Source organism: Antechinus flavipes, chromosome 1, assembly GCF_016432865.1.
Source record: "Antechinus flavipes isolate AdamAnt ecotype Samford, QLD, Australia chromosome 1, AdamAnt_v2, whole genome shotgun sequence".
Taxonomy (NCBI): Eukaryota; Metazoa; Chordata; class Mammalia; order Dasyuromorphia; family Dasyuridae; genus Antechinus; species Antechinus flavipes.
In genome coordinates, this window is record NC_067398.1 from 10,592,227 (window position 1) to 10,604,391 (window position 12,165).

Consider the following 12,165-nt stretch of genomic DNA (forward strand, 5'->3'; position numbering starts at 1 on the left):
GTGAGGTAAAGTGACCCCACACAGCTAGTAAGAGTCTGAAGTTGAATTCAATTGTATCTGATTCAACACTATACCACATAATTAAGGTAAAGTTAAGAGACTAGTGTGATGGTCCAAGCAAGGAAAATTAAAGGCCATTATTGGCATGATGGTCATTTGAGTGGTGAGTGAGTCTCATTATATAAAAATGTAGAGGAATTAGAATTTCAAAACCCTGGTAACCAATTTGATGTGAATGAAAAATTGTGGGTATATCCTCGATTGTAAATGTTTATAACTGATAGAATGGCAGACATTGAAAGAAAAAAGAGAGAGTTGAGAAGAGGGAGGGAATTGGGAGGGGGATAACAATTACCGTGTTGGAAATAATGAGTTTAAGATGTCTGTGGAATAATTAGCTGAAGGTTACCATCTTTAATGTTAATTACAGGTGTGGAGTCAGCTCTGAAAGATGAGATGTACAGGTTTGAGGGCCATCTTTATTGAGATAATTGAAGACTCGAGATAATTGAAGACTCCTTGGGAGACAATGAGATCTCTGAGAAATCAAGTGAAAGAAGAGGAGAAATATACCCCTATAATTTGGGGTATAGCTATATAAAGGCATCAGAATATGGATGGATAATTATAATCCTAAAGATGAGTATGAAAACAAGAGGTTAGACAGGTCAAAAGAAGATCAGGATAAAGCAATGTTGCAAAACTCCAGAGGAAAGGGTAACAGGTCACTAGGCTTAGCAGTTTAGAAATCACTGATGACTTTGGGAAAAGCAGTTATAACCAGGTTGTAAGAGGTAGAAGCCAAACTGCAAACAACTAATAAGGAGATGCTGTACTAGGAGATCATTTACATATTATAAAATGCATTGGGTTTTACAAACATTAATATTAAATATAGATAGATATAGACATAGATATATTTAGGCACCATGCTGTTCAGTCATTTCTTGGCAAAGATACTGGAATGGTGTGCAATTTCCTTCTCCAGCTCATTTTACAAAGGAGGGAACTAAGGTAAATGAGGTTAAATCATCTGCCTGGGGTCATAAAACTAAGTGGCATCTGAGATAAGATTTGAACTCAGAAAGAGAGTGAGGATACTGTAAAGGATAACTTTTTCAGTCGGCTTTTTGTTTGGGCCAAAGTTGCAGAGCATTTGGTGATCTGTATTTATAGATTCCCTTTCATAGGAGTTCCCTAAACTAGTGAAGGCTTAATCCCTTTCCTTTACCTTCTGTAGCTGGGTAGGCTCATTTTTTTTTAATCTTTCAGTTGAAATAAACTTTTTTTTTCTTTTAGACACTCACACGTGGATGGTAAAGAATGAAAAATTATTGGGAAGCTCATTGAATACCCAAATCAGATCTGCACACGTAACAATGAACTCCATTTGATTTCTTCTTTTCAGTATGAATATTTCAACGCAGTCCTGATTAATGAACAAGATGAGGAAGGAAAATATTTGGAGCTGGGAAAGGAGTTCATCTTGGTTCCAAATGACCATTTTAACAACTTGCCTGTCAACATTAGTCTGAGTGATGTTCAAGTTCCAACCAACATGTACAACAAGGGTAAGTCTGGGTTGTAGCTGCTTGATATTGGGACCAAGGGACTTGAGCTGGAAAGACTCAGGTCACTTATCCATGAGACTTATGGGCTGATACCAGGAGAGACTTATTTTGACAAGTTAGATACAGATCTAAGCAAGACCTATGAACAGACCTAGAGTAAACTTTTCTTCCTGCTAAGGATTTCTGCCCCATTTCTTTTCCTTTTCAAACTGTATTTGATCCTATCTATCTGTCTGTCTGTCTGTCTTTCTATCTATCTATCATCTAGAAATCTTTCATATATCCATTTATCTACTTGTCTGTTTTTAAGTAAAATGTCTTGAGGGGAGTGTTGCATAACACACTTATTGTGGGACAGACAGAGAGTCAAAAAGCTCTATATTTAGTTTCTGCTTCTAATGTTTATTAGCTATGACTGTCTACAGTATATCTATTAAGTTATAGAACTTTTTGCCATGCTTATGAAATACCAACACCTTGATTTATTGACCTAAATGTCAGGGAAAATGGATACGTGACATGTTCAATCCTCTTTGATTGGAGGATGTCCACCATACAACAACATGGAGCAGAGTGCTAGAACCATGATATAAGAAATAAATTCTCTGAGGGCAGGGATTACTTTTCATTTTTGCTTTTGTATCACTATTTCTATCATTCAAATTACATGTGTTAAGTCCCTATTCTGGGCCAGGGCTGTGCTAGGTATTAGGGATACAATTCTTTCTCAAAGACTTTATTTAGCGGTGAGTTTTTTTGAGAGCAGGGGAAATTTTTGCCTTTTTTGTATTTCCTAATGCCTAACAAAATATATATAGTAGGAATTTAATAGCTGTTTATTTTCTGTACCTATTGGCGTTTGAATGGGGACAAATAACTACATATATAAACATATGCAGAATAAATATGAAGTAATTGAATACAAGATTGATGAAGAGGAAGAACACTGAATCTTGAAGAAAAATAGGGATTCTCTAAACCAGAAATGAGTATTGAGTATTGGGTTTTGGCAGGGCAAATGCTTGGAAATGGGATACGGAAGTTAAGGAATAAGGATTCCAAGTGTGGAAGAGAGAGTAATATTCACTGAGGCTGGAAAGAGAGGTTGGGACCAAGCTGTTAGGGGCTTTAACAGTAAAACAGAGACATCTGTATTTCATTTTAGAGTGAATAGAAAGTCACTATCATTTATTGAGTACAGAAGTGAAGCAGTCATATAAGTAATTAAACTCTTTTGTGTAACTATGGAGGATGGGATGGAATTAGGAACAATGAGGCAGGGAGATCAAGTAAGAGAGGCCACTGCAATAATCTGATTGAGGAGTTATGAAGAGCATTCTAGCCTTGTGAGTAACAAGAAAGGGATGGATATGAGAGATACTGGAGAAGTAGAATTAGCAAGATTTGAAACTGTTTCAAAAGAAAATGAGAAGAAATGAGTGGACTTGTAGGAGAAGAACAAGGGAAGAAGAAGAGCATGAAAATCCTGGCAGGAGAGAGTTTACAGGAACAAGTGGTCATCATTATCAGAAGCAGCAAAGAGGGCTTGAGAAAGAAGACTATGAAAAGGCCATCAGTAAGTGATCACTGATGATTTGAGTGATGAGGTGTGAAGCCAGATTGCAGAAGGTTGAGGAGTGAGCAAGTGAGAGGAGAGAAAATGGAAGCAGTGAATATTATCAGATTTTTCTAGATGTAATAGGAGAAGAGATAACTACAGGTATTCAGAGGACTTGATAGTGTCTAATGAAGGTTTCATATGGGGTGAAAATGTACCTTTGTAGATAATAAAGAAGCAATAAATAAAGAAGAAATGATTGAAGATTAGAGAAGGGTGAAAGATTTGCCCAATTGTCCATACAGAAGGGTTGATCTGAGCAAGGAGAAAGGCTGCCACATTACAAGAGCCTGAAGGAGAGAGAATGGTGGAGAATGTCAGTGTTTTGTGATGAAAAGGGAAGAAGCTGGCTCTCACAGCAGATGGCCTCAATTTTTTCAGTAAAAGGAGATTCAAGATCCTTATTTGAGAGGGGAGGGAAGGGAAAGGTATTAAAAGTTTGATGAGAGAAGAGGTTTTCAATATATTCTTTGGGAAATGAGATGGAGAATCAATTGGAAAGGAATAAAAGACCTGCTTGCTACTATAAGAGGCTAGGTAGTGTTACATAGCATGAATTTCTAATATATTTAGTCAAAAGAGTTATGTAATACTCTCTAGCTATATTCAGCAGTGTATTAATTGGGCTGATGGTTGTATATGGCTAAAGTAATCAAAGGTCCAAGTTGCACAAGGCATGAGAAGAGATATAAAGTGGCTGAGAGATTGCAGAGGACAGAACACTGATGAATTGAATTGTCAACTCTAGCATGGATATTGGATAGGGAGGAAAGTGAAATCAGAGCAATGGTAATGACCCAAGAAATTCCTGAGAGATAGAAGTTTTGAATGTTAAAACGAGGGAGAACAATGTGTTTGGAAGGACTAGGTATAGTGAGAGATGCAGTAGTAGGAAAGTTTTGGGTTAAGAAACTAGAACACTTCTGGGTATAGTGAGACCCAGAGCATAACTATCCCTATGTATGATTGAGCTAGGTAAAGTAGTTGGTCATAGCATTCAAGGAAATTGAGAAATTGCAGTTTTAGGAAGCTTGATGGGATATGAACATGGATGTTGAAATTACCCAATATAAGGGCAAGATGCTAGTTGGTGACTGAGGGAAAAAAGGATAGGGAAAGTAAGAGGTAGTGGGACTTTTTTTTTTTTTTTACCACGGGCACAATAGAAGGTGTCAGGTAAACAGGGTAAGAGCTCCTGCTGCCAGATCTCCATTTTCCTCTCTGATGTCTCTAGAATGAATTTTTGGGGACAACAGGAGGTGTTTTGCAGCTAGTCTCCAGGGTGACAGAGGGCACTGGGGAGGAACTGAGTCACATTCACTGAATTCTCCGTGTTGAATGGTTGTGTTAGGATATTGGAGTTGGTAGTATAAACAGTGCTTTACATATAAGTGTTAAATAAATGCATATGATTTTTAATTTGATTTGTTTACTATTAAGAATCCTGAGCATGAAGGTCTATGTCATCAAAACTGCATAGGTCACCTCTACTCATGGGATCATGGGCAAGTTGTCTTACCATTTCTGGACCTCAGTTGCTGGATTTACAAATGGGGTTGTTCCTAAGAGAACATAAAAGAAGGAAAAAAAATCCATATGTGTAAAAATGTTTGTGGCAGCCCATTTTGTAGTGGCAAGGAACTAGACACTGAGTGGATGCCCATCAGTTGGGGAATGACTGAATAAGTTATGATATATGAATGTAATAGGATATTATTGTTATTGTTGTATAAGAAATGATGAGTAGGCTGATTTCAGAAATGCCTAGAAAGACTTACATGAACTGATGCTGAGGGATGTAAACTAAATCAGAAGAACTTTCTACACAGTTAACAATAAGATTATGTGATGATCAACTGTGATAGACTTTACCCTTTCAATAATGTAGTGATTCAATACAATCCAATGTTCATGGCGTGAAATATGTCATCCGCATCCAGAGAGACAACTATGGAGAGTGAATGAAGACTGAGCCATAGTATTTCCACCTTTTTTTGTTTGTTTGTTTGTTTTATATCTTATTTTCCTTTAGATTTGATTTTTCTTGCAAATTCATCAACACAATGAATATGGAAATATATTTAAAAGGATTGCACATTTTTAACCTATCTCAAATTGTTTGCTGACTTGGGGAGGAGGGAGGTAAGATAGAAAAGGGGGAAAATTTGGAACACAATGAGTGATTGCTTGGGGTGGGTGGGGGAACTTCATGAAAATACCTGTTTCCATTTTGCTTAGTTCAAACTATACCCCAATGCTTACAGAAATGAAACTATCTTTACATGAATTTTAAAAAACAAAATACTATAGAGGGAAAAAAAAAACAAATGGAAATGTAAATGTACTCTATAAAACTGTTGGTAGAAAAACAGTGTATAAATGAGTTATATGTAAATACTATTGTTACTGGCTAGAATAAGCCAACCACACAGAGGGGAATGATTGAGAGGATTTGAAAGGGATTCATTCCCAGAATAGAACATTCATTATGTTTGTGAAAGAACCTCAGATGTCCAGATTTCATCTCTAGAATAAATAGAATTATGATACATAGGACTTTGGTCCCTAAAATGACCTTTCTTTTTAATTTTCATTTTACAGGTGAAGAAACTAAGGCTTAGGGAGATTAGCAGTTCATGTTAAGATAAATAGTTAAATTTTTGTATATTCACTAATGTGAAATTTGGATAAGTCCTGAAAGCCTTCTAATCAAACTCTTTTGGTGACAAGATATTTTCTATACCAAAAGCCAGCTCCAATAAATAACTGTCCTTTGTTCCCTTGAAAATCTATGCTGAGAGGCAACCCCATAGTCTCCTGGGCCCACACATTCTACTTTAGGACAGTTCTTTCCATATGACTGTTTCTCTAGTTTCTCCCCATTATTCCTACTAGGATCTTCTGTGGCCAAGGAACACAAAAGTAATCTGTCTTCCACTTCAAAACAGCATAGTAGTCAGCACTATGTTTCAACACAGGATTTGTGTTGGCAAAGGCATCTATTGGAGGGGAAAAAAGGTGCTGTATAAAGGGATATAGAGAGAATCTAGAGAACTTGTCTTCTGTTCCCAGATTGAAGCTCATCATGGGAAATTTTCTTTCTTCTCTGAAATGGTCTGAGTCTTCATGTCTTAAAATGTCTGGGTTATGAAGTGAACTCAGATATTCCTGATTCCCAGAAGGATTTCTTCATCAATGTTGGCTTCCCTGTAGAGCATCAGGCCTGAGCCAGGTGTCTTATGATAAGACAGACCCTTTTGTTCTGAGTGGACATAATGAAAGGAAGGTAGTTCCAGATGCTTGGTATCACATCATGAGATTGTGTCCCTCCAACTCGTGGCAATTATCCAACTATTAGAACCATCTTGTAAATTAGATGAGGCAGAGATGTTACCATGAAATTGGCAGCCGTTCCTATCTTCAGTTCAGGGGATGTAGATTCACAAAGGAAGAGTTAAAATTAACAAGACTCTACGGAGCATATTTCCAGATATAAAATAATTAAGAAAGGCTTTTTAAAAACCACAGTTGCTTACAAATTGCATGAGCAATTAAAGATTTTAGTAAGTTTTAATTATACTGTATTTTGACTATTCCAAGTCTTTCTGTAGCTTTCCTTAAAAATCTTTATAGTTTTTATGCTTTCTCCATCATTGATCTCCCACATCTTAGAAAGCAAGGCTACTATGATTCCAAAGCAAAATCAACATGACCCAGAATGGGATTAGATTCAGTTTCACCTTATCTAGAAATTAGCATTTGATTAAAAAAAAGTCTCCAAAGTACTATCAAATTTCCTATTTAATGTCCCTTTGGGGTCTTCCTATCTCCCACACACAAAACAGCTGTGTGTCCACTAAAGCCTTTCTGAACAATTGACAAAAGTCAACTGGGCTGTCCAATACTGTTTGGATGGGGAATGAATGATTGCTTGGGGTGGGGGTGGGGGGAACTTCATAAAAATTTCTGTTTCCATTTTGCTTGGTTTAAACTCTACCTCAGCAATCATTTCCTTTTTTTAGCTGCAGAAAAAAATATTTTATTTATCAAAGTCTCTTTAGCTTAGAACTGTTCTTTTGATTCCTTAAATATATGTATGGAGCTTGGACATTGGCTTTGACGAATCCAAGCTGGTTCATTTGCCTCCCACAAAGGAAAAACTTGCCTGTTTCTTGATAGCTTAAACTCCTGTGTGTCAAATGGGATTGGCTGTTGTCTGCTTGAGCTCTGGCTATGGTCTTGTGCTAGACATCAATAGCAGTTGATGTTGAAATCTGAAATCCACTATGTATTCTGGGCTACCCAAGGTGGCTTCTGTGTTCAATCTATTACTGCACAAAGTAGGGATGTCTTGATTTGGGGCAAAAATATCTCTTTTCTTTCCACTCTTTCTTTTTGTACATTAAGTAATAAAATAGAAGAACAGATTAAAATCAGTGGTCACATGAAGAGCATTTGATTTGATACAATGAGTAGTTATTGAACACCTATTGTGCCTCAGATATTCTACTAGGTATTGGGAATGCACATGCAAAAACCCAAAGTTCCTACCCCCAAGGAGTTTAAATTTTCTGGAAAGGACTTATGGAGATAAATAAATATACATAATTTACAAAATAAATCCTAAGTAATTTTGATGGAATTGAGCATTGTTAACTAGGGTAATAATGAAAGGCCTTATGTAGTATCCTTGTGGTATCTGTAAGGAAAGTTAAAAAAAAAACCCAACACAAAAAACAAAAACAAAACAAAACAAAACAAAACAAAACAAAACAAAAAAAAAACAATCTACACATGGTGGGCAGCCTATAGATGAAACAATTTATACAGAGAATGCATCACAAGTGAGATTAATTGCCTTTCTGCCCAGAGATGACCATCCCCAGCACTAGTCCAGCTGTTAGATCTCTACCTGTAGCTCTCAGGATGCTGTTTTTGAGGTTTGGTAGCTTTATGGAAGACTCTATGAAGATTATTATTTTGGCCATGGGCCCTCTGGGTTAAGGAAGAGTTCCTCCCAAGGGACCCTTTATTGAGAATGAACCTTTTAACCATCCCTCAGAGGAAGCTATAACATTATTGAATTATATCTGAAATCTAGATGGGCATCAACAAAACAAGTCACATGAGCCTAGAATTTTCCAGGAGGCAATTATGTAAAAAAGATTAGGACCATTTCCCTTGTTGACTTCAGCTAAAAGTCCTCCTTTCCCAAACTGACTGGGCTCTTAGGAAGCCCAGCCAAGAGCAAAAGTAGGCTAAACTGAAAAGCAGGTCACTCTGGGGGAAATAAATTGGAAGTCAAACTGAGGGAGGATATCAGGGACATGAAAAGGTAAAAAAAAATGTTACAGGGGAAAAGAAGCAAAGAGGAAAAATTAGAAAGTATCATGTCAGTTATGAAGGAAAGTGGGCATACGATTGATTGTTAAGCAGCCCACTCCAATCCTGCTCATGTTACCTTCATGATTATAAGTGATGGTGAGATAGCAGTGTGAAGTTGGCAAAGCACTTTATATACCCTGTCTTTTCAGATTTTTACAATAACCCCAGTGTTGATTAATGTTGTGATTATCTTGATTTTGACCAATAAAAAAGCAGAGACTCATAAATATTAAATGATTTGCTATTAAATATCTGAAGTATAATTTGAACACAGAAATGTTCATTTCAAATCTAGTTACCTTTCTCTATATCCACAAGAAGGTTTTTACTCTTTATTTTAAAACCAGGAGATATTATGTTATTCTAGTTATATTGTCTCAACTGAAGTCACAGTGACTGAGGCAAATAGCTTTATGATTTTTACTCTTATTTACAAACATTAAATAAGAAGCAGCCTGTCATGGAAGTGTCATTGACCTGGGCCTAGATCCCATCTCTGTAACGAATCATGTCACCTTGGGCATCTCATCTCTTCCTCAGATTCTCAGAAAATGCTCTAAGACATGTTCACTAAGGTAGAGATGGGCTGTGACCTGACTTATAATTTGACTCAGAAAATCACAGAATATAGCTGTATTGATATAAGGACAAACCATCCGTTTCTCTGAGGTTTCCCCCGAGGGATTCTTAGAATAGATGATTGATTAGAAATGTCTGCAGATTCAGATTGCAAATAGTATCAACTATATGGGAATCTTGGGAAATATTGGCAGTGATTGGAGGGAGGAAGTATAGTATAATAGAAAAATTATTGGGATAGAATGGAGAAGACCTGTTTGGATTTGAACCTCAAATTCAGCCTGTTTGGGCAAGTTCCTCTTTGAATGTCAAGTGAAAAATAAAGAGATTGAAATTCTCTCCAGCTCTGAGGATCTTTGATTCCAACAAGAGTTACCCAAAGCCAAACTTTTCTGGGAAGAAGAATTCCATATACTTGGGTTAGCCCTATGATTTGGCTACATCATAATTATTGAACGCTTCAATAGTGTCAATACAGACTCAGGAAAAAAGTCCATCTCGTTAGGTGCAATAGTCCTTCTGTGTCAAGGTCAGTAATTTAGATGAACTTGGGCCCAAGTACCATCAGAGCTCATAGTGGAAAATTCATCCCCCAATGTGGTGAAAGGGAGCCCTAATGGAACTGTACAACCTTTGGGGAATTTATGATCCTTGAGTCTTGTATTTATTTATATCTTCGGTGCTTAGTACAGGGCCTACTGCCTATTAAGTGAGAACTTAATATTACCAAGTTGTTTACATTTGTTTCCCTTATTAGAATATATATATATATATATATATATATATATATATATGTATACACACATTATATATGTATACACACACACACACACACACACACATATATATGTGTATATATACGTCTTGAGGGCAACCACCATGTTTTTGCCCTTTTGCGTGTCCCCCCAGTCAATGCTTAATAAATTTCTGGCACAAAATGGTTAATAACTGTTTGATGACTGATTGACTGACATTGTGACATTACATAGGAAAGGACAAGGCAGATAGAATTTTTAGGCTTGTTTTCCCTTGTAGAATAAAGTTAGACATGATACCCATTCCAGATCTTTGATACTAGAAGGTCACAGGGTAGAAGAATTCAGCTTTATTGTCCTACACATAATCACAAAATCAATAAAACATAGACTTCTAAAGGGTTAGCACTATTGTCATTTTTGTCACTGCACCCCAAGTTCCTGGCACATGTAAGTACTTCATAAACGCTCATTTCCCCGAAATGAATGCATATATTTCCGGTCTGCCTCATATCCACTTGTGTGTAATCTCAAAGCAGCGGTGATGGCCACCACTCTTGATGCCATGAGAAGAAGTCAGGCAGCTGGCCATTCCTACATATTTTGAGCAGCCACTCCCTTCCCATGGTCACGCATCCCCTTTTGTTGTTTTGTTCCAGGCTATGAAATATCCTCAAAGGCATCTCTTAAAAGATCACTTGCCTCACAAAACTTTCTCCAATACTCTTGATGTCTGAGAAATAAAAATAAAATATTCTCCTGAGAAAAGAGCTCAGCTTGTATTTTTCCAGTGACTCCTGAAGGACATAAGCATCTTGTGGTTGGATGCTTTTATTTCAGCCTCCAGACACTCCCTACAGATCCATTTCCCTCCATCGTTCCTTGTTTATTTCATGCTGTCTACTCACATTCAGGAGCCAGTAGTTTTGTCCCTATGGTGGAAGAGGAAACTCCATTTTAATCGTACCAGCATTTATTAAGTACCTACTATTTCCTAGACTCGGGATACAAAGACAAAGTGGAAAGCATGATTTTTGCTTTTAGAGAGCTTACATTCTAGTAAGGAGATGGGGGGAATACAGTGTGCACACAGGTGAATATTACAAGCTAATTACAAGCAAATTTGAGGAGGAAGGAGAGGCAGTAACAAGTGAGAATTCTCATGGCATTATCTGGAAGGGTATTCACACAAGGATGTATTTTCTTTTGTGGAATCTTCACAGTTCTGACTTAGGAGAGGAGTGGAGGAACGACACGATCCAGCCCTTGGAAGCAGAATTAGATGTGATGATTCACACTTCCAACAAAAGCATTTATATCTACGATACTTAAAATGCTCATTTCTATGGAGAAAGTGTTTGTGTAATAGATCGCTCTTAGCACATTAAAAAAAAAAAAAGCCAGGGCCATGTGTCTCCTTTCTTATCTCTATAAATTCTTTATGAAAATGATCTACACACATTTCAACAGTATCCTTGATGAAAATGGGAGAATGTTTTTGAGTTAACAGAGAACAGACAGAATTTTGGAAATCACTTTTTTTTGCAGCAGCATACATTTTTTCTCAACATGGGATTAGTAATTATAAGAGCTGACATTTACCTGGGGATTTAGATATATATCATAGAGATAGCTTTGTTTAGAAATCCTCTGCTTATTGTTAGCAAGTGAATTAGCCCAGAGTACTGCCAGATTTGGGGTTTGATACTTTTAAATTGCAATAGTACTAATGATGTTTATTGAGAATAATCAACAAGTATATGCTAAAAATCAGACCAAATAAGTATTAGGCAGCTCTTACTTCTCTCTGTCATCAGCAGAGCCTTATCTAGGTTCTTGATTGTGGTAGTCTACAGAAATAATGAAGGTCCTACTAGGTCAGAGAAACAGCAATCCCCTCAGAATGGCTCCGATTCATAGGATATTAACATCAGCCTCTGAAGATTGCAGGTGCTTTAAAGGGCCCCAGACAGACACAAGTGAAGTGTATGAGTACCTCAAAGCAGGTCACTGATGGCTCCTTGTGCACCAGAAAGGGCAATAAAAGATGGCACATAGGGAAGGGAAGGGTGCTTTTGAAAGGGAGTTGGCCATTCAGAAAGGAAAGATGAGAAACAGATAAGCAGTGAGAAAGCTTTTCTGGTATGGATCTGATATCAAAGAATTTTGAGGGAAGCTTTCATTGTTTGGGGTGGGATCCCTCTGAAAGTTTCACGGGAAGGTCTGGGAATGTACAAGATGGATCAGTATCTTTGGA

At 37.2% G+C, this 12,165-nt stretch overlaps 1 protein-coding gene across 2 annotated transcripts in view; it reads left to right on the top strand.

The window, feature by feature from the left end:
• Positions 1-12,165, top strand: part of CACNA2D3 (calcium voltage-gated channel auxiliary subunit alpha2delta 3) — a 1,005,807-nt gene that overhangs the window by 377,591 nt on the left and 616,051 nt on the right. For both annotated transcript variants that reach the window (XM_051978988.1, XM_051978997.1), the window contains exon 5: positions 1,409-1,571. In XM_051978988.1, the coding sequence (XP_051834948.1) occupies positions 1,409-1,571 (163 nt within the window). The remainder of the gene's footprint in view (positions 1-1,408; positions 1,572-12,165) is intronic.